The 26,205-nt window shown below is 42.6% G+C and overlaps 2 protein-coding genes across 6 annotated transcripts in view; one reads left to right on the top strand and one right to left on the bottom strand.

Moving 5' to 3' along the window:
* Positions 1-22: 22 nt before the first annotated feature.
* C3H1orf131 (chromosome 3 C1orf131 homolog) lies at positions 23-5,683 on the top strand. Its single transcript, XM_064647381.1, has 6 exons — positions 23-83; positions 231-523; positions 2,726-2,782; positions 3,814-3,909; positions 4,568-4,654; positions 5,630-5,683. The coding sequence occupies exons 1-6, from the start codon at positions 23-25 to the stop codon at positions 5,681-5,683; spliced, it is 648 nt and encodes a 215-aa protein (XP_064503451.1).
* Positions 5,684-9,664: 3,981 nt separating this feature from the next.
* Positions 9,665-26,205, bottom strand: part of TRIM67 (tripartite motif containing 67) — a 45,354-nt gene continuing 28,813 nt past the window's right edge. For 4 of the 5 annotated variants that reach the window (XM_064648857.1, XM_064648859.1, XM_064648861.1 and 1 more), the window contains exons 8-10: positions 25,566-25,869; positions 17,119-17,281; positions 9,665-15,654 (exon numbers count right to left, since the gene is read on the bottom strand). In XM_064648857.1, coding sequence (XP_064504927.1) covers positions 15,589-15,654; positions 17,119-17,281; positions 25,566-25,869 — 533 coding nt within the window. In that variant the 3' untranslated portion in view covers positions 9,665-15,588. The remainder of the gene's footprint in view (positions 15,655-17,118; positions 17,282-25,565; positions 25,870-26,205) is intronic. The other variant, XR_010429135.1, reaches the window with a different exon arrangement.

Raw genomic sequence — 26,205 nt, 5'->3', positions numbered from 1 at the left:
GCGCCCGCTGGTCGCGGCAGCCATGGGGCCGCGGGAGCCCCGCCGCCGGCTGGAGGCGGTGCTCGGAGCCCTCTACGACCTGGGTGGGTGCGCGGGGCCCGGCCGGGCGCTGCGCCGGCACCGCGGTCCTGCCTGGGGGCCGGGGAAGGGAGGGGGCCGGGCGTGTTCGCTCCGGAGCGGGGCGACGGCGGCCGCGCGGGGCTGACCCGCGGCATGTGCTCGGCTCGCAGGCGAGGAGCCCGGCGGCGCCCTCAGCGCTGCGCAGCTCGGCGAGAGGAGCGCAGGGGCGGCGGCGGCGGAGGAAGGAGCGGAGGAGGAGAGCCGGGGGCTGCAGCCGGCGGCGGGTGGGCGGCGCGGGGCCCGCGATTTCTTCGGGGAGCTGCGGGCCGAGCTGAGCGCCGCCGCCGCCGCCGCTGCCCCGCCGGCCCCGGTGGCGCCGCCGGCCGTGGAGGTCGTGGTGTTCCACGGGAGGAAGAGGAAGGAGCGGCACAGCCCCGCGGCAGCGCCAGCCGGCGGAGCCCAGGTAGGGCCGGGAGGGCAGGGGGACTCCACTGCGCTCTCCCACAGGGCGGGAGCCGTGGGACGAGGTGCGCTCCCTGGGCACGGCACCGGCCCCCTCCCGTGCCTGGGTTTGTCCCGCTTGCTGATACAGCTGCCTGGAAATCCGGGATCTTGTGCCGATCCGCGTGCTCAGCTTGATGGCATCCAGTCCTGCTTCATCCTGCGGGACTGCTGGATGAAGCAGGGGTGGGGTTAGGTCTTGAAAACTACTTTTTTCCGGTTTCAGAAGATCTCTGGTTAAGTATCCTATATTTGAAATAGGCGTATTCTAGCAAAATAAATTGATCTGCAGACAGGACTGACGATACGTCAAGAAGGGAATGAAATGGAAAGCAAAGCCTCTTGGTTACTTCAGTGCCCGAGTGTTTTGTTTGCTGCTCTGTTCCTGTCAATAGGTGTGGATGTGAGGTGCCAAATCTTTCTTCTCTTCTCTGGCATCACGACAACACTGGGCTGTTGACAAGAAACATGTGTCTTCGAGGATCAGTATTGGGTAGCTGATGGGGGAAGGCATGACAGCATTAGATCTCAGTCTTCTGGTTTGGTTTGTTGGTGCTAAATTACCTCACACTACCAAAAACTATAACTGAGTTGCTTCAGTGGGAAGGCCTGGATAGGCTTGGCTGGAAGCTGAGCAGAGGGATCCCTTGCTGGTTCATTGGTCTCCAGATTTTGTTGCTTCTCTGGTTGTTTTCCTTTAGTTGCCTTTATGACCATAACATCAGAAGCCCAACTCTAAAATAAACTGATGGGCCAACGTATGGCTGTCTTGAATTCAGGGAGACTTACTGATATCTAGGGCTGAACTGCTTGGAACTGGGAAGTTCAAGAGACTGACCAAGCAGTTGGCTGAATCCATAAACTTTTGTGCTTTTTCCAGCATGTTTTCCTCTAAAAATTGCCCTAAGTATTTATTTTCTTATGCTTTTTACAGCTTAAATTTTTATACCTGAGAAGACTGCTCTTAGACGTGTTAGCAAAATGCTCTGAAGATGACCGGCTTTATTTGTGGTTGAGAGGGACATTTTTATATAGAAACTTTTGCAGAGCTGAGAGAAGTTTGGCTGCAGTGGATGCAGAGGGAAGCCCTGGTGTAACCCTCAGGCCTGAACCCATGACTCAGTGTGGCTTAAGGTCCTGGAGAGTGAAAAGGAAAAGCTTTAATACTTATGTAGTATTCCCGCATCCTTAGGGGGGATAGTAACCTTGAGAGCAAATGCGGAAAGATGAGCAGATGATGCTCTTGAGCAGATGGCAGTTTCCCTGCTCGTGCTGCCTGCCCACATCAGTGGGTCTGGGAGCGGTCAGAGCTTCCACTCAGAGAGGTGGTTTGACATATCCTCTCTTAAATCAGGAAGTAGACACAGTCTAAAATAACCTTGGGAGATTTGTTAGTGCTCCAGGGTGTCCTGTGTGGGACACTCCTGTAACAAGCAAGCATGGAGCTCTTTTCCTTGGGATTTTACGCTTCTTTTTCTTCCTAGGATACAGCCTGTTCCCCCTGGAGAGTTCCCCTCCAAACTGAGAACTGCTGATGGAAGGTCTCTGTGTAAATCATGGACTAGAAAAGATGTGGTTTTCATTGAGCTCCTTTTGAGCGAGTACTTTCTTTAAACACCACTAAGTGGGTTCTGCCATTTGCTGACAGTGCACCCTTTGGAGCAGTTTGTCTTGCACTAGTGAAGCTGGATATGGGCACTAATATATATACCTGCATTTGGGAATTAAACTTGTTCTGCGTGTTGCCCCAGTCGGTACCTATTACCACTGTGCTGCCTGTCTCAAACAAAATGACTTTTCTTTTATAAGATGTAATTATTCTTGAAAGTGTATAAATTAATTGCAGCTATTAATAAGTTTCTGAATTATGAAACTCTTTGTAAACGTTAGGAGATAGATGATCTAGGTAAGGAAGTGCAGGACAAAGCTATATGCAATGTGCAAGATCGTTCCAGTAAGACACTATAATATCTACACATTAAAAATGCCATTGAGACTCTCTCTTTTAATAGATCAAGGTAATAAAGCTAGGAAAAGGTACTGCTGGAAAGCTGTACCTACAACTCAGTTTACATTTCACTGCTTTTCAAAAAAACTATTACGATCAACATTTAGATTGGTTTTATTTGTTATATTAATTTGAAATGTTTTATTTTATTTATAGACCCAAATAGTGAATGAAGAGACAAATGTGAACAAACAAGAATTTAACTTTGAAAAAGTAAGTCTGCAGCACCTGTCCAATCTCTTTGTTTTAGTGTGCAGGTGTGTGTATTTATATCCTTGGGAAAGCTGTGGTGGGACCAATGGGAAACACTTCCAGAAGTGGGTATCTCTTATCAGTGAGGCTTTCCTAATAGGTAATTCTGTCTGCATGCCATGTCAAAGGAGGAACATGCTGACTGTAATCAACTGCTCTGTGTGAAGAGAGGTTTATTACAATTCTGTAGCCTTTCTTCTGGTCTTTCAATGCAAATTTGAGGAGGAACACTGTATGTTACCTGTGTAAAGCTACTGGAGTACCCATAATGTTTAGCATAGCTCTTTCAGGCCCACGGTGTTAAATGTTGGATTTCTGATCTCATGTGGGAGGGAAAAAAAGGTGTATTGGCATCTATTGAAACAATAGATGGCTTTTTTCCATTTGTCTTTTTATTCTCTTCTGTTCTTATATGAGCATAACTAGCATTGGCCACCTTAGATACTAATTCATTTACAGATGTGTGCAAGTTGTTCATGTGCCTTATCTTTGCTTGGGGATGTGCTATGATCCTGTGAAATATCTCACTGGAGATTCTGCTTGGAGCTCTGTACTGCTAAGAAGAGTGAGGATTTAACCACTGATGTTAAAAAGATTATTAATTCAGCACTGGTTTTGCCAGAGTATTCTTGTATAGTGTTAACTATATGTATGTGTGTAGTCAAACCGCTTCACCATCTGCCCATTCATGTTTCTCACTGGTTCTCTTTTTTTTTTATATGGAGGAGATCCATTCTGTGTGTTGTTTTATGTGAAATGAGGAGAATTGAAAATTGTCCCCCTTGCAGTCCTCACTATCTAGAGATTAGTTGGACAGTGGTTAACTGTTCTGCGGTATAGCTCCAAACTCAGCTAGTTTATTTTATAGCGTGCTGATTTCCAGCATTAGCCAGGATTTCTTTGGGAGTATGACTTTGTTGTGGCCTGCCAAGCATTACTGTACAACAGGTTGGACAAATTATGAAACGCATATTTACAATTTTCTGTGCTAGGCTCGTCTGGAAGTGCACAAGTTTGGAATCACTGGCTACAAGAAGCATGAACAACGCATATGGGAACAGGAGCGTGCTATCATGCTGGGAGCCAAGGTAATTGTCACTTGATTTGTGCTGAGAGGTCACCCACTATTACAGTGCATGAATGTGGTAAAGAACATGGGGGACTTCGGTACTACTTTTTTAAAACACAAGGTCCCCTGCCCTGGCCCTTCTCCCACTTCATCCTTACTTTTACATCTTCTGTCTTGTTTATTTTCTGTAGATGAATGGAAAACTAGTATACTTGTGTTATCAGAGAAGTAGTGACTGGTTAGGCTGAAAAACAACATGTACTAATTTTTAATCAGGCCATTCAAAACTAAATTGTTGTAGAGAGATGCTTGCTTTTTAAACCTTCACTCTCTCAGTTAGTTAAAGATGGAGAGGACTTTTCATTTTATCATCACTAGTGTAAAAGAAAAATTATTTTTTAGATGTTTTTTATGGAGCGGGGAGAGGTATGAATGTGGAGACCTTGTAGGACTGATACAGAGCATTATCGTTTTTCTCTACTGTCTTCACCAAGAAAAATGGGGTTTCTAGGTGTCTGCCTTACATCCTCTAAGTCCCTTTCTCACCCAAAAGGAAATAAGCATTTCTAATGTTTCACCTTTACCACCTGAAAAATACTGTCCATGCAAATGTGTCAATAATTTTTGAACCTATTTTAAAATTTAATCAGTGGTATCCCTCCCAATCTTTGTTGCAGCCCCCCAAAAAGGAACATGTGAACTACAGGACTTATCAAGAGAAAATGAAAGAGAAAAAAGCAGTGAAAGATGCTGATAAGGAAAAGGTTTGTGTGAAATTTCATGTATAAAAAGGCGGCATGTAAGAGCTAGCCCAAGAGCCTGACATATAATGCCTCAGGCGCAGGAGGAGTGCCCGAGATTGACACCTGCTGCTCCCCATGGATTGGGTTCCTGGCTCCCACAGTACTAACCTTATTGGTGAAAGCTAGTTGTGTGCAGTATGAAGGGCACAGAGTTAATCTTGTGTTGTGGTGGGTTTCACTGCCTCATCCTTTGAAGCTTATAGACTGATGACACAACATCAGCAGCGTTTGGTTTTTTTTATCCTTTTAAGATAAAAAAAATGGCCCTCAATTAAAGTTTGTTGCATGTTGTCTAACCACAGAGAGCCGGATCTTCAACTGCTTTTATATCAGCACAATTCCATCTAGGATCTTGCTCATTATTTAAAGCAAGGGTGAGGTTTCTGTTGCATCCATCCTCTAGCACAGCCCATCTGACTCTGAGCCTACTCCCAGCCTTCTCATGTAGGTGGGAGCAGGCTGTGGCATGGGTAATTGCTCTGGCAGCCGGTTTCCTGCCACCCTCTTTTCCAGGGACCTACTTCTCCTCCTCTGTCATGTGGCTCAAAGCACATCCACTGCATGACCAGACATGTTGAACCCTGTTATTTGACAGATACACTCAGATGGGGGACAGGGCACACCTTCCTGGTGGCAAGTCCATCTTTTGACCCTAGGATCTGTCATATGCCCAAGGAGCAAGCCTCTGCTTCTGCATGTGGCAAGGACAGCTTGTTGGGCATGAGTGGGCTGTAAGGTGACAGGAAAGGCTCTCGGCACTCCTAGCAGTGACTCCACAATGTGTTGCATCACTTGTTCTGTCAGGTCTCCCAGCTGGCTTTAAGTGCCTGCTGCTCTGTGAAGCAAAGGTTACAGCGTGTTTTATGTGCAGGTGGTTGTTTAATGAACACGTTCTGTTTGTTATTTGTTCGTTAAAATATGTATCTTTAAAAACAGGAACATAAGGGTGATTCTCTTAAGAAGAAGAAGAAAGAACAGAAGGAGAGGTGAGCTGTTTTTAACGAGTTGAAATTAACTTGCTTTTGTATAGTCTCCCCAGTGCATATGTAACTGTACCAGAAGTCATGCACATCATAGTGGAATGAACTTCTCCAAATGCAGAACTCCTCAAAAAATGGTGACATTGCTCTTTGTCTAGCAGTTTCAGAGGCTTTAGTTACACAGCTTAACTGAAAATATGTCAGTTCTGTCCCAACATGTCTAAGACTGCAGCTGGAGGTGAGATGGATGAAAATCCCTGTGTGCCAATGCATCACTTACTTGGAGCATTTGCCCTAAGAAATAATTTCTGCAAAACACCAGCTACAGTATACAGGGGTTTGAAAGTGAGCTGACATTCTTAATCGTAGTGTAGCAGGTTCACTCTGTGCTCTTAATGTTCCTTCTCTATCCAAAAATCTTTGTATTTCTAAACATTTAGAAATGTAAATCCATGCTGTAATGTGCTGCAAATTTTGAATGTCTACGAAGGTAAAATGTTCTGGGATCATTACTTGCTGTGATCTGATACTCCTTAATACCAAACACTGACTGCATAAATAGGTGACATTTTTCACCATATTAAGCATTTTCATGTGTTTCTGCTTTTCTCTTAATTATTGTTTTTCCTCTTCCTATTTCAGGAAGGCCAAAAGGAAGAAATCAGTGCCTAGCATTTGGCATGCAGGACAAGTTGGAAAATTCAGAGATGGGACCTTGATTCTGCAAAGCCATGACATAAAGAAAATCAAATCATCCAAAGTTAGGAAATGAACTTAATGATAGAGTGAAATGGACAATATGCATAAGATAGAATTCATGTTGCTACCAACACAGACTTACAGAGCCTCTCGCTTTCCCACCATGCCCTAATTTTTTAAATTTTGTTGTTGCAGCATTTTCTATGTTCCATTCTGCCTTGGGAAGAATATGAGAATTTACCATTTTATAAATAAAAATGAGAGTTTTTATTAAGAAGGTCACACAGTCTATTTTTATTAGTCAATACATGTCAAAACAAACATTTCACTTTCTAGAATCAGCTTATTGGCTGTAAGTAAAATATTCATTTAATCCATTAACTAATGGATTAAAATATATATCTCTTTCATATGGAAGGAATATGGAAAAAGCAATACCTTACTCACTCTGAACCTGAAGTAGGTGGTCTCCAAACATTTATCGAACATAAATTTGTTTCTGTATTTTTATGGATTGTTAGGGGCTAGTGGAACTGCACAAGAGTTTTCTTGTTCAGCAAAACCTCAAGATTTCAAAATTACCTGCTTTGGAATGAAAATAATATTTTTCTGAAGTTTTGTCACAGTAGGAGTTACACATTTAACATCTGCAGAGATCTCCAAATAAGCAGTTTCAAATAGTGTTTTAGTGGCTTGGATGGTTTGTTTTTAAAAACAAAACCGTGTAAGACTAAACCAAAAGAGGCATAGACACTCTATAGCTGCTGGTTGTTCCTAGTAACTCGTGTTTGTTTTGTTGAGTGTCCCTGTGCCTTTAAGGCTTTTCTATGAAATCTTTGTCAAAACTGAAGTTTTGATGCTATTTGGATTTCAGCAGTTTGGTGTTTCTGGAAGAACAGTTTTTGTCTTCTGTAGCTAAATATTTTTTAGGGTATTTTTGTTTTTAAGGTGGTGTATCCTTTAGAACTGGCAATGGTTAGTGACCTTCCAAACTGAAAGAAACTTCTGGGTGTACCAGTACCCCTGTGGGCTGGGAGCCTGAGCTAGGTGATCTCTAACCCTGAGTGAGCAGTGAGGTCTGTGTCAGCTTGCAGCCAGCAAATAGAACAGCAGCATCAGAGGCTGTCCCTGTCACAGGATGGGAAAGTGTTCTGGGGTAGGGAGGGCCACACCACAGAAAGGGATGCTTTCTGGCATGCTCCTTCCCTCACATCTTCCACCTTACTGAAGGTCCTGGAAAAGTGCTCTCCCACCACAGAGAGGACTAAAAGGAGGGAGAGAGCCTGTAAGGATCAAGAGGCAGGTAAAAAGTGGAAGGGAGTGTTTCTGAAGCCGTGTGGGAAGAGGAGGGTTGTGCAGAGTTGGGTTGCTAAATGCTGTTATCACATTTCATAATTGCATAATTTGATTTCTTGTTATTCAGTATTGCTTGCAGATTCAAACTGGAATTAACAATCATATCTGGTTACAGACTTAATGTCTTATTTCACATTATAGAAACGTCAAATCACCATGGCGTGTGAAGGTGTAGTCACTAAGAAGAATTGAGTACAGAGCATCAAGACTTGTTGAGGCAACAGATGGGCCTTCGATGTTGTGGGATAACCTGTATTTTTTAATTCCTTTTTAATCCTTGAGCTTAGTTTTCACTGCTCACTTCTTGATGAAGTTTTGTTCAGCTGTTTGCGTATAATGTGTTGTGGGACTTTATGTTCTCAGTCAGCTTAGGTAAGTCAAAGGGTTTACTTTCCACCTCTACAGCTCCCAAAAACTGTTTGGGACTGAAACTTGGTCAGAATAGGGTGTCTAATTTTGCAGTCCTGGTCTCAAGCTTGTAAGCTCTGTAAAAAAGAGATGAAAAAAATCAGTTCTTAAAAGGCTGAAAACTGAAATGCTGAGTAGATAGCGGAACATTAAGGTTTTCGAGGGAAGAAAACAAAAAGTTTATTCAAAGTGTTGCATCTTCACACTCGTTTATGGTGTTGGTGTGTATGCATTATGAAAGCTTTGTTACATGGCGATAGGTTGCTTATTTATCAAGTCTCTAAGGTGATTTGAGCTGGCCATGCTACATTCCTGTAGGATGCTGTTGTCAGGTAAGCATGGTACTTCTAGTCCTGTTTTGTTACTAGATGCATCAATCACATCTGGAAAATAAAACTGTTTAGAGCCTGTTATGCACCAGCGTTTTCCTGGGCTGGCATGTGCTGGTAGTTAACAGAGTATGTAAGTTTATGTTCAGGCAGTAAGCTCTGTTGGTTTCTAAGCACATGCTTATTCACGAATGCCAATGTTGACTGAATAACTGATTATGGGAAAGGGGGAGCAGGGCCCATCTTATTTTGCCCTCTAATTACAGTTGCATACAGGAATGAAGTACAAAGGAAGAACAGAAGGATTTTTCCTTATCTGCTTTCTCTTGCATGCCTTTTCCTACAACCGTTATCCTTATTCCCTGTTTCCCTATATGCTAAAGCCATTGTGATTATCTTTTCTCCCAGTCAAACCCCTTTCCATAAAGGTGTTGATGCCAGGTGGTTGTCTCTTGCGGGAGAAAAAAAGAAAAGGTGTGATAGATGGTGTCTCCACACTGTCATCTGTAGTTACTCCTGATTGTTTTGACTGGGTTCCTGTTTCTTACCCTGGTGCTGCTGTCACTGTTATCACCATGCTTTATTCTGCTTTTTTAGCAGACATCTGTAAAGGTTGTGTGGCCTCAATGACTGTTTTTTTGCAGGGGCTGTGTGCTGCCTCTGTAGCATTGCTCAGTCTCTCACGAGCCGTCAGCTTGATAGAGGTGTGCAGCTCCAAGGTGACAGGTCATTTTAAACCATCTCACAAAGTTTTTGTCTCCCCTGCTCTGACAAGCTTTCTGCCCATTTTGACTTTTACCCAAAGGGCTTTCCAGTCGGATCCTAGTGGTGTCACAGTTCTTTCAGGCTCTGCTTACTCCAGTGTCAGAAATTTCTTGAGTCTGGGAAATCACCCGAAGTGTCTTAGGTGGGATGCAACTAAATAATAGATCCCCTATAACCAATGTGAGCCAGAGCTAATGGAGTGGTACTGGGAAAGAGAGGTGTTTCATGCCACTGAATCCAGGGTATGTCTGAAGTTAAGGCACAGGTGGTTGCTCTGAGGGAGGACTCTTGGGTTTCTCCAGCTACTGGATTATTCTTGATTGTGGTAACAAAGCAGGTATGGACAGTTAGAGTTAGGCATGCATTCTGCATGAGTGCCTCATTTACATTATGGCATAATAATCAGGAATAATAAATACCGTACTAATGCTGAATTTGTTGGCAATGTTATAAGAATTTATTTAGAAACTGTAAAACAGCATAAACTTATACATCAGGTTTTCCAAAAGGGGAATAATAATAATACACAAAGTTTTAGTTGGACCAAAAGACAAAAAGCAGTTTGTTTCTAATTCAAAAAATACAAACATTTGCTACAGGTACAAAATTATAAAAAGTTTGTATTTTCCTTTTGATCTGGCGATAGACACATATAGCAGAGATGTATATTTCACCAGCTCCAAATTAAGATAAGCTATGGGAAATGACAGTAACAAAAAAAAGGGTTGTAGTTAAGAAGAAAACACAGAAACAACTTCTTGTCTTTCATTTAACCAGAAGTGAACACCATTATCTTATTCCTTTGCACTTTTTTGGTTGCCAACATTTAAATTAGTGTTATTCATGCTTCATATGACAATCAGAAATAACAGCAGGTTTACCTCATGCATTTATTTTTAATATTCATCACATAATGTCTTCTCACCATGCTACCTGGAAAGGTTAGTGTTTTTATTGACAACATTTAAGGGAGGTGGAGGATGATGGAATGCAATCAGGATCTGGAAATATTTCTACCTACTGCTTCGTAAGAATGTTAGAAACCCTCCAATTAGCATAAAAAATAATTTTGTAATTAATTCTGCTTGGAACTGTTTGCAATAACAAATGTAACAAAAAGGTCATTTAACAGAAAGGGAAAATGCTTCTGAGTGTCTCTGTCAGTGGAACACAAGTCTATCTCCTGTATTGTGCAAAGATGCAGGAGCCCTACACATTCAGTCTCTGAGGTTTGTATATGGGCTCCTGCACCTCAGAAGACCAAGTGCATCTGATTTATGGCAAATTTGTGCTTCAGGCTACTGCTCCACCTGGCTGTGTGTGTGCAGCATTCAGTAGAGCTGGGCAGAGGAATCACCAGAAATGTTGTCAGTAAAAACTAGAAGCAGCTCACTTTTTTATTAAAAAACAACAAAAAAAAAGACTCCATCTTTGCCTGGTAATTTTCAGTGACAAGTGCCCTTTACATTTGCTACATGGTTGATCTGATACTGTAATCTCCCTTACAAAGTTGATCTAGCCAAGATGCTTGATGTTTTCATATTGTCTTCCGTGGTTCAAAGTTGAATTCTTGATTTTGCTATTTAAGCAGGATGCTGTGAAGCTGGTAAGGCCTGAGATAAGGTATAACAACTCTCCTAACTCATCTTTCTGTTTGTGAGCAAAGGACATACTAGATGGCACTAGAAAGCTGCTGTCACCAGGTTGTGGAATTTTGCATCCCTTCTCATCCCTTCGGGTAATCTGAATTATGGTCCAAAAATGCACTACCTCTTGTTGGCAGTTGCAAACATGGTGTTTTTCATACAGTGGTAGTGGCAGCTTAGCCTTGATCTCATCTCTCTTACCTTGTTTAAGAAATATTATCATGTAAGAAAGAAAGAAAAAAAAGCTGCATCTTGCTCCAGAACAACTCAGAAGCCAGAGTATTAGGTGCTCTCTGCTACCTTTGCTAACTATACTTTGAGAAAAAAAAAAACCAAAACCCAACTTGCACAGCACTACCACAGAACTCTATCACCAGCCAAGAACAAACTACAGCAATACACTATTATGGCAATATTTACAACATGATGGAACATTATGCATATAATAAATTACATTTAATACTTTTCCTCTTAAACTCTGATATATGTAAGCTCATGCTTATTTTATTTATTTTGTTCAGTCCAATATATTTTCTTCTATGTATCTGAAGTGCATAGGCAACATAGGAGGTGACAGTGCTGTCTGCCTATCTTTTTCTGTTTTTAGAAGCCAAATTGCTTTCCAAATTCATGATACATCACAGTAAGCTACTGTCCTCACTGACATACAGATTTATTTATAGCACATACCTTTCCACAGCAGAAGGAACAAGGGATTGTCAGCTACATCTGTGCTTTTATTGACATTAAGTCTTATTAAGAGAACTTCTTGTGAGCTCTTTTTGAGTTGATGAGGGAAAAGAAGGGAGTAGAAATTTTGTAGCATTGCATGCCTTGGGAAGTCTGAGAGTGCTGGCACACTACTTCTGTTTGTTCCCACTGAAGTTGATGGAAATTTGCAGAGGAAAGAGCCAGGAAGCAAGCTCACAAAGGCTAAGGTTGGGGTTCACAGGGACAGGTGAAAACTGAGAGTCCTTTGTTGCTCTGCAGAACAGAAAATTTACCTGCCCTATTTATGTTGTAGCTGTTCAGAGCTTCCAAATTTGTGTATGCAGAAGACAAGCTTTGTTATATTTATTAGGGGAGGGCTTGTTTGTGTTTTGGTGGGTTTTTTAAAACATTAAGTCAGTTTACAGCTACCCTGTGCGGGCTCTGTACTGTAGTGGATGGGATTCATCCCAGTGCAAAAGGCTTTGCTCTCCTGCTTGTAAGGAGCAGCCTGGCCTCTGGGAGCCAAAGAGTCCCATGAGAGGCAGCTTTGTGTATATCTAGGTGCCAGAAGAGCTTGGAGTCCCAGAGAGATGCAGAAATACTCTGAGGAATGAAAAGGAAGCAAGAGCATCCCAACTGGTCCCCTTGGAAATCTATGCTGCCCTTCAGCCCTCTGGGTTCTCCCTGGACAGTCAGCAACACAGTTTCTGCAAGGACTGAAAGCTGACTCCCTCCTAAAGAAAGGATTTGGAGGAAACAAAAACTGGTATAAGAGATACTGTAGATGAAGAACGTGCAAACTTGCTGGGTTTATAATGAGATGGACCTTGGGGAAGTTACCTGCAAAGAAAGAAACTAACTAGCCTGAGCAGAGCAATAGGACTGTCCCACTTCTCCCCAACTGATGCTGTTCTGCAAAGGGAAAATTCTATTCTACCTGTTATCAAATGACCACTGCCGTTCAGATACTCTGCGTAAATATTCATGTGTGGAATAATTAGTTTCCTACAGTAATTTTAATTACTTAAGCATTATTTCTGTTAATCAAACTATGAAAATTTATGCAGCTGAAGTCACAAACATACGCTCTATGAGGGTAATTGGTTTATTGCTACGGGCCATGCCAAAGGTAAGTCCTTGAATGTGTACACAACCAACATGCACAAACACGTTGTTTACTTTTTGGCCTAGGGTAAATTAGTCTTACTAATGCAGGTAGCCTACTGTAACTGTATTCCTTTTATTTTATTTGCATTTCTGCTAGGTTAAAAGGAGACTATAATGGTAGCTAATCTGTTCCCTACTTTTACGATGTTCGAATGCATAGAAGGTAAAAAAAAGCTTCTCTACTGCTCTGAAGCACATCCTACCTATTGTCCATATTTTCATTAGAAATTAATAACGTGTCACTCAGTGTGTTCTCCCCGAGGTATAATACACCAGGAACTGATACCAAAGCAACTATGAAAACCAAAACCGAGTACTGCAAACACTTCTAAAACCCATTCAGAATTAATTTTATATATCTAGCAGTGGTTGAAGATTGGAAAGATGTAAATTCATGTGAGTTTCCTTTACAGAAGTTGGGAGTAAAGACAAAGGTTCCGTCCCAAAACAAACAATGCCTTCTTGCTTTTAATACATGTGAAGGTAGAGTGCCTTCCATATTCAAATTATCACAGGATGTTTCCCAATATAAAAAACTATGTGCAATTTATGTACAATATTCCCATACACTACTCTGACTGGCAATACTCAAAGCCAACACTATGATTACAACTGTTACGTTCATAGAAGAGCACACTCAAGAGAAAATTCGGGGTCTGGTAGTGTTCTAGCTGAGGTAGGTTAAAACAGACCTGCTAATTAGAAAATCTTGCATGAGTTCGTATGGTATTGAATGAAACCGAAGATTATAACACAGTTGGTCTCTGATATTCTTTACAAAACCAAGACCAGCATAGCACAGTTATTCTATTCTCTACAAGTTTACTAATACAATCCATTCCAGACTTTGAAGAAAGTACCATTGTTTTCTCACTTAAAAGCATATGTTATTCTTTTCCATAGTTGGTTTTACTATTTCAGTCTTGATGTTACTGAAGGTGCCCTGCTGTTCTGCAGGAGAGGTGGGCTACAGGGTGCTTGGTTGGTTATAGGCAACAGAATGGCAGACTGTTTTTTGTCTGTGCAATAGCCCAGGACTGTTCTGTTCTGGGCTACCTTTCCCTTCCCACAATGGCTTTGAAGTGGGATGACCGTGTGCTCTGCCACGGGGAAGCATTGCCATCGCTCAGCACTACCTGAGTGATGTGCTCCATACAGGGACCTGCAGCAGGATGCCTGGGGGCTGGCAGGCTGCCCGAGGGCAGGCCTGGGCCATTTCTCCTGTGGCTGTGCTTTAATGCAAGGCAGTAAGCTGGATTTTGGTTAGAATATTTGTTTTCAGGTTTGATAATTACATGCCTGATAACGTGTGTGTGCGTACATGTATGCTTCAAGAGGAAAATTTGTATAAGCAGCAGGATTTAAAAAACTGAAATAGAATGTTGACGGGATTTAAGAGTTTATGTTTCTCTTGTTTGATAGCACCACACTTACATAGGATACAATGACAGAGTCTAAGATATCATGAGCTCACCCAGTCTGCTGCATCTTGTCCTCACGCATTGCCATTATACACACACACACTTGCATAAGTTAACTGGGTTCAGAAAAAGCACGCAGGCAAATCAGTGTATTTTCTGACAACTGCAGGCAGGTGACAGTGCCATGGCTGTGGGAGAAGTTCACTATCTCTAGTTGTCACAGACTCCAGTTGTCATGGGCAGCACCTGAAGTGACTGCTTGTTTTCATGGGAGATGCCAGGCACAGGTAAGTCTTGCAAAAGATTTATGTCCCAATCCAGAAAAATTCTTAGGGACAGGTTTTGCATTAATGCTAGGAATCTCTCTCAAGTGCTTTATTAGGATCAAGACATTAATTAGCTCACAGTAATCTAATAGAAAATTAAGGCTTCTGATCTCAAAGCTACATTGGAACTACAGCTGCCTAGGGCTTATCAGGATCAAGGCTGGAAAGCAGCATTTTTCAACATGGGAGACTTTGCGTGTGCCATATTTAAATAAATTTCTTATCAATTCAGTTGAAAGGAATCTCCCCTGCATTGTTTTTCATGAGTTGTGCTGATAACCACAATCAAATCTGCTGGATATGATAGTCTCCACAGTCACGCCTAAATAACCAACATTAACATGTTATCAAGGATGTTTTTCTCTCTATTTTTTGTATCTGATTTCTGCATGTATCATGGTGTTAGCTAAAATGAGCGCAACTATTTCATGGCAGTGTTTGGAAACCAATCCTATTCTTGTCACAGATAATGAGGTAAGTTCTGCCACAGACTTCTAGAGGGACATTATCTCATAGCTTACTGCATTCTAGAGCCAGAAGGAATAATTAATGGTCGTTCGAGCCCCTGAATATAATTGACAACCAGGAATTCTTGAGCATACAGCCTCCACTTCAGCTGTCAAAACATATGCTTTCTTGATTTAAGGACTTCAGGTGGCAAGGGAATCCAGTTCACCTACTGGTAAATTGCTCCAACAAACATTGCCCCTCAGTCTTACCCATTTTTTCCAGCATCACTAATATTTAAGCATAAATCCAGCCATGAGAGGGAAAATACACTCATTTAACTTTTTTTCGTAAGTGTGTTTGCGTGTGTGTGCACGAGTATACATATGTGTGCAATGCATTGTAGATATGTTCAGGTACACATCTTCAGTTGAGTGCCAGTTCAGCGGATGTGATTGCTATGGCTGTTAAATTAAAAAAGGGAGTGGTCTAGTTGTAACCAGCTGATTATTTGGTGAACAACATGCCGCACAGTGTTTTAAGTCAAGGAAAAGAATGCTTTTTTGCTGACTTACTGAGAAGTGCCAAAACACACTGAGAAAGCTTAGAGAGTCCAACACAGTGTCAGGCAGGGGCTTCATTAGTTGTTGGGCAGCTTGGTCTGTTTTACACATTGTGGCACCTCCAATCCTGTGTGCAGAGTCACCTGCACAAAGAAGAAATAAGAAGAATGTAGATTCAAAGTGGGACATCCTCAGCAGAGAGCATTCATGAAGGCAAAGTGCAGACAAATGACAGGGGAAAGGCTGTGGGACTTCAGGGCCAAGTTTAAGTCAAGAATATTAATGCAGATGATATCCAGCCCCTGAAATAAACAAATCTCCTTCCCCCTTCCCTCCTGAACACTTTGGGACCTAGAAGCCAGGTCTTTTCCCAAATCTAGCCACCAGTTGTAGGTCTCCAGCAGTGCTGCTTGCTAGACACAGGGTGTGAAAGGGACCTCAAGTACTTCAGGACAGATATCACACAGTGGAGCTCATGTACTAAATATAAGAAAATCTTTTTATCTTTTCTGTCCTGGCAGAACAGAGCACAGGACATTTTAGTGCTCCTTCTATTACTCGACATATCTACAAGGTCAGTGTTTCCACACAGATGGACCAGAGCACCACTCAACAGCAAACACAAGCTTAGTTTCAGAGTTTTCCCCTGCCCCCTCGTCAGCCATGCTCTGCCTTAATTCAGTTGTGGTAAGAAATGTAAGACGGGTGCTTAAAGGATGTAGTAGCTAAAACTGAAGATAGGCTATGAGTAAAAATCTGTGAGGTGAGGTGCCTAGAGAAGTGCCCCTGTCATCCACATTGGTGCATCAAATTAAATAAAGCCGAGAAAGTTTCTTGAAAGATTTGGATGCCACCAATAAAAAATGCTGGAAGTTCATGTACTAATAAGGTCATGTGAGGTTTCTGATTTCAGTTTGAGTGGTTTAAATGATGAGTGTTCCACCCTGGCTGCATTGGTCCTGCCTGACCTAAGCTGACCTCCGTCAGTCTTCAGGCTCCTGGATGTTTCCATAGGTTCTTCCTTATACCACACCCTGTTTCTAGCCATATGCAGTGGTCTTGAAGTAAAAATGCATTATATTTAAAGATAGGTCTTCTAAGAGGAAAACCTCCTGTGAACAGAGAGCAGGAATGATGGCAGACTGGTTCTTCTCTGCACTAATTCTCTGACCTATGTTGCCTTTGCTCTCCTTACTGCTCTGCTGCTCCTGTTTCAGTCCTTTGCCAATGTTAATTATGTCTAGAGATAAGATCTAAGAGGAATTGGGATACACATGTTTTTTAGTCAAACTGGCAGAGGAAATGTTAATGATGCTACTTTCCAAGCAGAGTGTTGCAGGAAAATAAGAGCAGGAATTAGTGGAGTAGTGTGCAGATACTTTTACTTGGTTTTATAGCACTACTCCTCGCATTGGTCAGGCAAGGCAGAAGGTCAAATGCAGTCCAAAAAGTAGTAGTAGCCTAGGTGTAAGACTGAGAAGGAAAGAGCCCCTATCCATACTGACTACCTACAAATGCTGTTGTCAGCTCCAGCAGCTGATATGCTGGCAGCATACATTCTTCTTTAGGTGAAAAGGGTAAGTGGGACTGGACTGCAGAGGACTTACCTGGACATTTCGATTGAGGCTCAATGCAGGCATGAAGACACCCTCGATGTTTTCAAATGCTGGAGGTCCTTGCTGCTGCCCATTTATGTAAAAGGTTAGGTTGTGCTTGTTCAGATCCAGGAGAACACCAACAGTGGCACCTTTAGAAACTCCTCCTTCAGTCCTAAGGTACAAAGGGACCACACTGTTGGTGAAGGCAGAGGTCCCCATTGCTGTTGCTCTTCCTAGGACAAGTCTTACTAAGCAAAGGGAGAGTGGGGCAGCACAGTGAAATGATTATCCCTGTGGCATTTGGCAATGACTGATCCATACCTTCACCTGAAACATATGCACCACATTCATGGGAGCTTAATGGGTGGATCCTAAAGAGAAATTAGATCCATCTCTCCTGCAACTGCAATTTAAGAGCTGAAAATGGGGTCTAGAACTAATGGGTCCACTCAGCTGAGATACAGGGAAGTGAGCCAGTGGGGACAGTAGTCCTGGAGACACAGCACGTCAGAGATATCCCTACTATAGTGGAGTGATGCACAGCAGGAAATGAAAAGTAGGAAGCTGGTTTCCTAGGTGTTAATTTCTAATCATTATGCCTGCTAACAGCTCAAGACCCAGACTTCAACTACTCACCTTGGCGTGCTCCAAGGGGATCCAGATTTTCAGAGTCCAGGGAGCCAGCACAGTTGTAACAGACAGTGGTTTTGTGGAGGTAGGGAAGGTGGGGATGGTTACAAATAAGTGTAGTTCCCAGAGAGACAAGGTGCTCAGCTATCAGACTGTTTCAAGTGGGAAAGAGCTGTTTCAAGTGTGCAGGCATGGTTATTAATGCCAGTGATAATTAGTTGTGTCAGGAGCAGCTGCTGAGATCTACTGTAGTATCAGAGCTTGCCAGGACAGACTCAGCCAGCCATTACATGCTTGAGTGATTTGACATTAATGCACTTTGACTTGGGGGTTAGTCAAACCCAGTATTACTTTAAAGAACACAGAGCAAAAATATCTACTAGATATGCAGATTGGCCACAGGCACTGCTACTCTGCTAATATCATGGGGCTCTGCAATGGATTTACAGCCTGACACAATTTGTTCAGGGTAAATCAGATTTCAAGTAATTTGCAGGGGGAAAGGAAGCAGCTGTCTTTTGTCCCATGCACTTGCCTCAGGCACACAACATTCACAAGATTAATGTGATTTTAACATAAAATTTATCACAATAGGTAGGCAAAACATTAAAAAATTATTGGGGGTAGGGATCAGAATGTGATTAGGAAGAATATAGTGCAGGGTAAGAAATTTTCCTCTTGTCCACTAGGTGTCATAAACTGTATTCCCTTAGACTAAATGTGGCACGTGGCATTTCCTCTGAAGGTAATACTATTCTGATTTCTCCATTTAAAGCTCTTCAAACAGTAATAATATAGCTATGAATCACAGATTGGCTTTGAGATGTGTTGGATTTCAAACTTCACCATTTTGAGGTTCTTTGATTTGCTTTTTGTTCCTATGAGCATTAGTAGATTTCTCTTTAAGCTCTTCTCCAAAACCACTAAGTAAATTTTCCATCAAAAGTTAAGATGCTTACCTCTCCTCAGTATCTCAGTATCTAGACTGTTTTTATTAAAAGAATTCAATTATAAACCTCATTACAAGACTGTGGGAAGCAAAAATACTATGATCTGGAGCTATTTACAAATAGATTACATTATTTTTTTCTCTGTTTAGGATCCACTTTGGTTGTAGGACCCCACATTTTATATCCTACTTGATATAGATTTTATGACATCCTTTTAAATTACATTGATTCTCTTAGGGAAACAGAAACAGCAAATTTGCCTTTTTGATATTATGTTCTTTCCTATATGATAAGCTAATTTGTTTCCTGTGAGCTAATTAGTTGCATGCTGCACAATGACATTGAGTGACTCCTCTGCAGCCCCTGGGGACAGCCCCACTGAAGAGGAGATAGATGCTGCCTGCAGATTCCAGCCTAGGAAAGGGCAGTACCTAGCTGAAGCCCCTCCAGGAGCCACAGGGGCAAGGGTAGAGCAGAGGGATGGGGACCTTCTCCCTTCCTTGCTGCTCCAAATCTTGCAGGAATTCAGCAGGTAAATTGCCTCTTTCCTTGGCTGCTGTCTCCCCACAGTGAGTCTGACTCTGGCAGGACTAAGCAGGGACAGAGGCAAGCAGGAGCTCCTCACCGTGCTGCTGTGAGGGAGGATAGACCTTTTCTGAGGCTGAACAGCTGCTCTTACTGAGCACCCCACGCTTTCCTTGGGAAGAGGGCTTTGATGACTCCAGTGCTTTTTGGACTACTTTTGTGGTCACTTTCTTTAGGAGGAGAGGAGGGAGAGTCAAGGTTCATGAGTAAAATTATGCAAGGCATTTCCTCACTTCTGTGCACCATTTAGACAGGATTACAGATAATTTTTCTAATAATGCCTTTGTTGTGATAAAAGAAGCCAGCTAGCTCAAGAGACAAACTGATGTTGCTCTCTCCTGGTACACTTCTGTGGCAGCATGTATAAAAGCTGCTGCTTTACCGTAATGCATTTTTAAGACACTTAATGACAGTTAGACCATAGACCCCCAGTAATCTGCAGGCCATGAAAAGGAAAATACAACTTTTTTGTTGCAACACTTCCTCAATAAATACTTAGCAATCATTAAATGATAATCCCATTCTGGAAATATGCCCCACTCTTCCATTATTTCAAGTAAATCCCGCTTGTCCTGCGCATTTTGATTTCTGTGTGCAACAATATGTCGTGCAGGAGTCTGGAAGGCTGGAGTGCAGAAAAGGGAATTTGGCTACCATGAAAAATGCCATTGCTGGTGGCAGTGAAGGCTGCTACTCCAAGACGCGTTCAGTAACAGCTTGGACAATGTGCTGAATAGGACTGCATGAATTGGCTTGAGGAATTAGGAAGGGTAGTTTCACTATTATTGAAAAATAAGTTTTGACAATTTATGAACACTTTAATAAACTGAATAATTAGTTTAGCTCTCCATTAACAATATTTTAATCTCTAGCTTTACATCAATTTAAAAATTTTACCTTGTCTATTGTCAATGACAGTATTTTTCAGTTGATTGTAACATTTTTGTGTGATGAAAAAAACTTGTATTTAGATCTCTGAAATCAGTGAGGAGAATCTCCTGATTGCAGGGGGCTTTAAGACTAAAACGCAAATACTCTAGATTTTGGCTTCCTGTTGTCTTTCAGTGTAAAACATTTCAGTGTGAATTCCACGTCTTTCTTTACATAAACACATAGTAGCTGGAGTATCACATGTAGCACCTGGTATTCCTGCTCTTGGGAACTTTGCCAAGGAATGGATCTATTGCAATGCATGCCAGTGCCTCTTGTTAGCAGGCATACATCACCTCTCATCCAATAGTTTGTTTTTGAAGGGACCTTTAAAGGTCATCTAGTCCAACCCCCCTGCACTGAACAGGGACATCTTCAACTAGATCAGGCTGCTCAGAGCCCCATCCAATCTGACCTTGAATGTTTTCAGGAATGAGGCATCTACCCCATATTTCTTCAGAGAAGAGGTGTTCATCCGTCTGAAAATTTTTGTGGACTCATTCCAAGAGATCCATGTTTTTCCTGTGCTGAAGACCACAAAGCTGGATGCAGTTCTCCAGGTAAGGTCTCACAGAAGCAGACTATAGGGGGAGAATCACCTCCCTTAACCTTCTGGCCAGTTTTTTTTGATGCAGCCCAGGATACAGCTGGCCTTCTGGGTTTCAACTGCACACTGACAGGTCATGTCCAGCCTCTCATCCACCAGCACCTTCAAGTCCTTCTTGGCAGGGCTGCTCTCAACCCCTTCATCCTCCATACTGCTGTGACTCAGATGTAGGACTCTGCACTTGGCTTTGTTGAAACTCACAAGGTTCCCGTAGGGTTCCCACTTCTCAAACCAAAACTGCACACAATATTCAAGATGAGGCCACACCACTGCAGAACAGAGAGGGACAATCCCCTCTTTCCACCAGCTGGTGATGCTGTGCCTGATGCCCCCCAGGACATGGTTGGCCCTCCTGGCTGCCAGGGCACTGCTGACTCATGTTCATGTTGCCATCAACCAGGACCCCCAGGTCCCTTTCCATGGCACTGTTTTCCAGCATCTCACTCCCCATCCTGTACAAACATCCAGGGTTGCCCCATTCCAGGTGCAGAATCCAGCACTTTTCCTTGTTGAACTTCCTCTAGTTGGTGATTGCCCAGTCCTTCAATTTGTCAAAATCTCTCTGCAGGATTTCTCTGCCTTCCAGGGAGTCAGCAGCTCCTCCCAGTTCTGTATCATCTGCAAACTTGCTTAGTATCCCTTCCAGTCCTGCATTCAAGACATTTATGAAGATGCTGAAGAGCACAAGGTCCAAGAGGGAGCCCTGTGGAACCCCACTAGTGACAGGTTGCCAGTCTGATGTCACTCCATTCACTATTACCCTCTGTGCTCGACCCATGAGCCAATTGCTCACCCACCACAAGGTATGTTTATCCAGCTCTGTGCTGGAGTGTTTATCCAGAAGGATCCTGTGAGAAACAGTATCGAAAGCTTCACCGAAATCCAAAGAGGTTGCATCAGCTGGTTCCTCTTGATCAGATAGGTGTGTTACCTGGTCATAAAAGGAAACCAGGTTTGATAAGCAGGACTTTCGTCTCGTGGAGCTGTGCTGGCTGTGACCAATGACTGTATTGTCTTTCAGGTGTTCTTTGATACCTTCCAGAATAATCTTCTCCATAACTTTACAAGGCACTGAAGTGAGACTGACAGGCCTGTAGTTTCCAAGGTCCTCCTTTTTGCCCTTCTTGAAAATCAGGACAATGTTCACCAGCTTCCAGTCATCTGGAACCTCTCTGGATTCCCAAGACTGATCAAAAATCATTGAGAGAGGTTTTACGATGACATGAGTCATCTCTTTGAGGATTCTGGGATGAATCCCATCAGGCCCCATAGATTTATAAGAATCCAGTTTGAGCAGCACATCCTGAACAATTTCGGGATTGACTGGGAGTTGATAATTCTCACAGCCATGGTGCTCTAGCCCAGGGCACTAAGACCCCCCTGGTCTGTCATCTGTGTTGAAGACAAAGGCAAAGAAAGCGTTAAGCACTCCTGCCTTGTCTCTGTCTCTGTTTGTGAGGTGACCATCCTCATTCTATGAGGATGACAAAATCCAATGACATTTCTATACTGCCTATTGCCATTAATATATTTGAAAAATCTCTTTTTGTTGTCATCCAGATTTCTGGCAGCTTCAACTCCAGCTGAGCTTTGGCTGCACAAATTTTCTCCCTACAACAGCAAACGGTGTCTCTGTATCCTTCCCGTGTCACTTGACCTTGCTTCCACTGTGCATACACCTCACTTTTTTGCCTTATTTCCAAGAGAAGATACCTGCTCAGCCTTCTGCTTTGCCTGCTTGACTTCCAACATTTGGGAATTACCTCCTCCTGTGCCCTTAGGAGATGATGTTTAAGAAGTGACCAGCACTGATGGACCCCACCACCTGCAAAAAATGTTTTCCCAGGGGGCCTTAATTACTAATTCCTAAGCAGCCTGAAGTCTGCTCTCCTCATGCCCAGAGCTGAGGTTTTGCTGGCACTTTTCCTCCTGTCGACAGAGATTCTAAACTTGACCACTTTGTGGTTGCCGTGGCCAAGACAGCCACCAACCTCCACTTCACTCACAAGATCCCCCCTGTTGACAAGCAGCAGACCAAGGAGGTCGTCTTTCCAAGCTGGTTCCCCTAGGACCTGTTCCTTAAAGTTGTCATCCAAGTTTTTTAGGAATCTTCTGGCTCAGGTTGTAGCAGCTGTATGATGCTCCCAGTTAATTTCTGGCAAGTCCCCCATAAGGACAAGGGCAGTTGACTGGGAACTAAGTCCCTTAGTTCCTCAAAGAATAATTCATCAGTGTCATTATCCTGGCTAGGAGGTTTATAGTAGACCTATAGTAATGCTTTTTGTTAGCATTAGAGTCTTCTGTTCGTGCCTCTTCCAGCTTTACAGAAGTCATGCTAGTTTTTAAGAATGTAAAGAGATCCAATTTTGCATGCTGTGAGTGAAAGGAACAGAAAAGTCCTCTAAATGTGACATGTTGCATGAATCAGACTTTCAAGCTCTACTTCATGTTATTCTTGAGGATGGTCATTTATTTATTGCCCTAATTTATTCTCGTGAAGCTTAGGAAGCATGAAATTATTACTAAGGTGTAACTTCCACCACACTAACATCCAAGAGGCTAGAAGTCGACAATGAATATCCTTTGGACCGTGATACAGTGCTGTCATGCACTTGCATCCAGTGGGGAAAAACAACTAGGCAGCAATAACTCTTTCCACAGGACTATTACAGCTAATGAGTTAAAAAACTGACCTAGTTGACTGTCACAGTTAAAAATATAATGCCTAGACCTAATTTCATTGAAGCGCATATGATTTCATAAGACTACATGCCCTTTGCAAGTGTACTTCACTTGAACAGATATTCCATGGGTCTATCTATGCTTTGGATGTGCCTTTGTCTTTTTTCAGGTAAAAACTGGAAAATTATGATTAACAGAAAGCACTTTTTTCTTGTGATTAAGAAGGATGATTGGAAATCCTAAATGTTTCCATTGTTTGTGCTTCCTAGAAAAAAAGCTTTTGTTTAGGTTGCGTGTGGCTTGCCGGGAGGAGCATGTTGAGGACCAAATCCATAAAATAGGTTTCTGGGACAGTAGTACACAGAATGGTTGGCAGCCTTTTTCCAGAAAACATAAGCTGTTCCACAGAGCATTAAAATTAATACAGCTTAACATTACTTCCGCCCTAAATCGAATCAAGATGTTAAAGGGACAGAGAACTTTTTGATATATTTATTATACTGATGTTATTTTATTCTGTTTTGTCTTACTGATGTTATTTTACTCTATTTTGTCGTAGGACATGATCTAAGGTCTTTAGAGTCATGGAAAACAACCCAATTGACTTCAGATGGCTTTTGATCCAGCTAAAAGATTCTTCCACCTGTCTGTAATGAACTGCAAAGTCAAACCATATTTCAAACAAAAATTCCCAGCAATTGCAATATATTTGCTTAAAATACAGATAAGCTGCAGAGTATAAATAACTTCAACAGGAGACATTACAACCAACCTTAGGATACAGTGCATGTTGACATGAACTTATACCTTTAAGAAGATACCTGCATTTGAGTGTTTTAAAAATCACTGCAAAACTTTCTTTTAATCATTTGGTGTAACAGAAACAACACCCGAGATAATGAGTGTGGAAGACCTGCTGGGACAGTCTGTAGAAAACTAAACCGAAATTGATTCCTGCTCTGCCACAGACCTGCTACACATCCTTGATCAGCCACTTTATTCCTACATCAATCATTGTGACAGAATAGGTATACAAATACACCATTTTTCATTTTCTCTTCAGAGAAGATCTTCTCAAGGATCTCAGTTACTGTAGTACTCATATGACCTTTGGCTGAGGCCTCCCCTCTCATGGGACACAGAGAGAGAGCAGTGCAGTTCTGCTCTGGTGATACCACAGGAGCTTCACACAAAGTTGGCCATGTCTCCCCTGCACAGTCTGGCATCACTTCAATGAAACAAAGCCAGCACTAGACAGAAGGAACTATCCTGAGCACTGAAAGTCATGCAGCCATGTCGGCACAACACAGGATCTGTGCTGACAGTCATTTTCTCTACGTGATCCATCCCTGGACGTAGCTTCAGCTAGAACATGTCTCCCCACTGCTCTGTTGCATAGAGAACACAGAGCCTCTGAGAGGTGGGGGAAAGAGTTAAGAGTGGTTTGGGGGCTTTCTGAAATCCTCCTTTGTCTAAGTTGCTTGTTCTAGTTGAGACGCTTCTCAAAGCTCTTTGGTACAATGGCTCAGTTGAACGAAAGCTGTCACTTAGCCCTCACTGTCAGAGAGTCCCTTGTGTCCAGATTTGCCTAGGTGTGACCTATAGCATTACCTTTAATCAGCTTTCAGGACTAGAAATAAACACTTGCATTTGGAATAGGTGATCACCAGTGCTTTGCCTAATTGTTGTGCAAACCCACAGCCAAGACTCCTCCTACAAAAGAGAATCAACCACCTTTCTCCCTATGCTCCTCCAGCAATGAGAGACAAACCCCACATACCATTGTGCTGTGCTCCCATCTGCTGATGTGGATGGGACACACAGTAATGGGATTAAATCACAGCAGGGGGGATTTAGGCTAGACCTGAGATAAAAACTGCTAACAGTGAGGATAACAAACACCGACACAGATTGTTAAGGTGCAATCACTGTCACTAGTGACTTTAAGAAGTAATAAAATAACTACATTTAGCCAGTAGTTAGACTAGATGGCTCTCTGAGGCACTTGCCTCTGATGTACAGCAGAAAAATGAAAAATGCAGTAATGAGAAAAGCTTGCAAGCAGCACTTACCGATTGGTGTGAGAATTGCAGTGCATGAACCAGCTGCGGTTGTTGTCAACGTACATGGCCCATGCCTTGTCATCCTTGCCCAGCATCATATCTTTGACAACGTTAATCCTGGCAATGCCAAAGGCTGGATCTGGATGGTTGTCATACCGGTCCACATGCAGTTCCCAGTAATGCACACCCTTGGAGAAGGCTGCTGTGCCAAGAACAACCCGGTCATCGTAGCTGTTGCAGGTGGCAGTCTGGTTGTCATTCGACAGCACTATGTCTCTGTGAGCTGAGGAGGGGTCAAAGGTGAACCACGCCACTGTGGAAGGGAAAAAGGAAAGGCAGGATTATATTAGGAGGGGCTGTGTCCAAGTGGTGACTCCTTTACTTCAATAAGAAGGATGGGATTCTGCTTTCCTAAAAACCCCACTGCACTTCAAGATAATAAAGGTAATCTTTCCTTGGTACTGTAGGCAGCTACACAAGATTGATCTGAGCTGGTACACAGCTGTTCTTCAGCTCAGAAATGTCTTTTATTATCTATGACTGTTCCCCTGAAGTTAAGTTGCTAAGGACAGTGACTTTCTGTTCACACACAGTAACAAGAGAGTCACTGAGGAGACAAAAACTTCTTCATGATGTGGAAACTGCTCAC

The sequence above is a fragment of the Pseudopipra pipra genome, chromosome 3 (assembly GCF_036250125.1).
Source record: "Pseudopipra pipra isolate bDixPip1 chromosome 3, bDixPip1.hap1, whole genome shotgun sequence".
NCBI classification, from domain to species: Eukaryota; Metazoa; Chordata; class Aves; order Passeriformes; family Pipridae; genus Pseudopipra; species Pseudopipra pipra.
This window is presented reverse-complemented; position numbering and strand designations above follow the sequence as displayed.

Bases quoted from the DNA above. Each gene is read 5' to 3' on its own strand.
- C3H1orf131 (XM_064647381.1), top strand. From the start codon at position 23: ATGGGGCCGCGGGAGCCCCGCCGCCGGCTGGAGGCGGTGCTCGGAGCC. The intron at 84-230 runs GTGGGTGCGCGG...CTCGGCTCGCAG, and splicing joins CGGAGCCCTCTACGACCTGG to GCGAGGAGCCCGGCGGCGCC. The intron at 2,783-3,813 runs GTAAGTCTGCAG...TTTCTGTGCTAG, and splicing joins AAGAATTTAACTTTGAAAAA to GCTCGTCTGGAAGTGCACAA.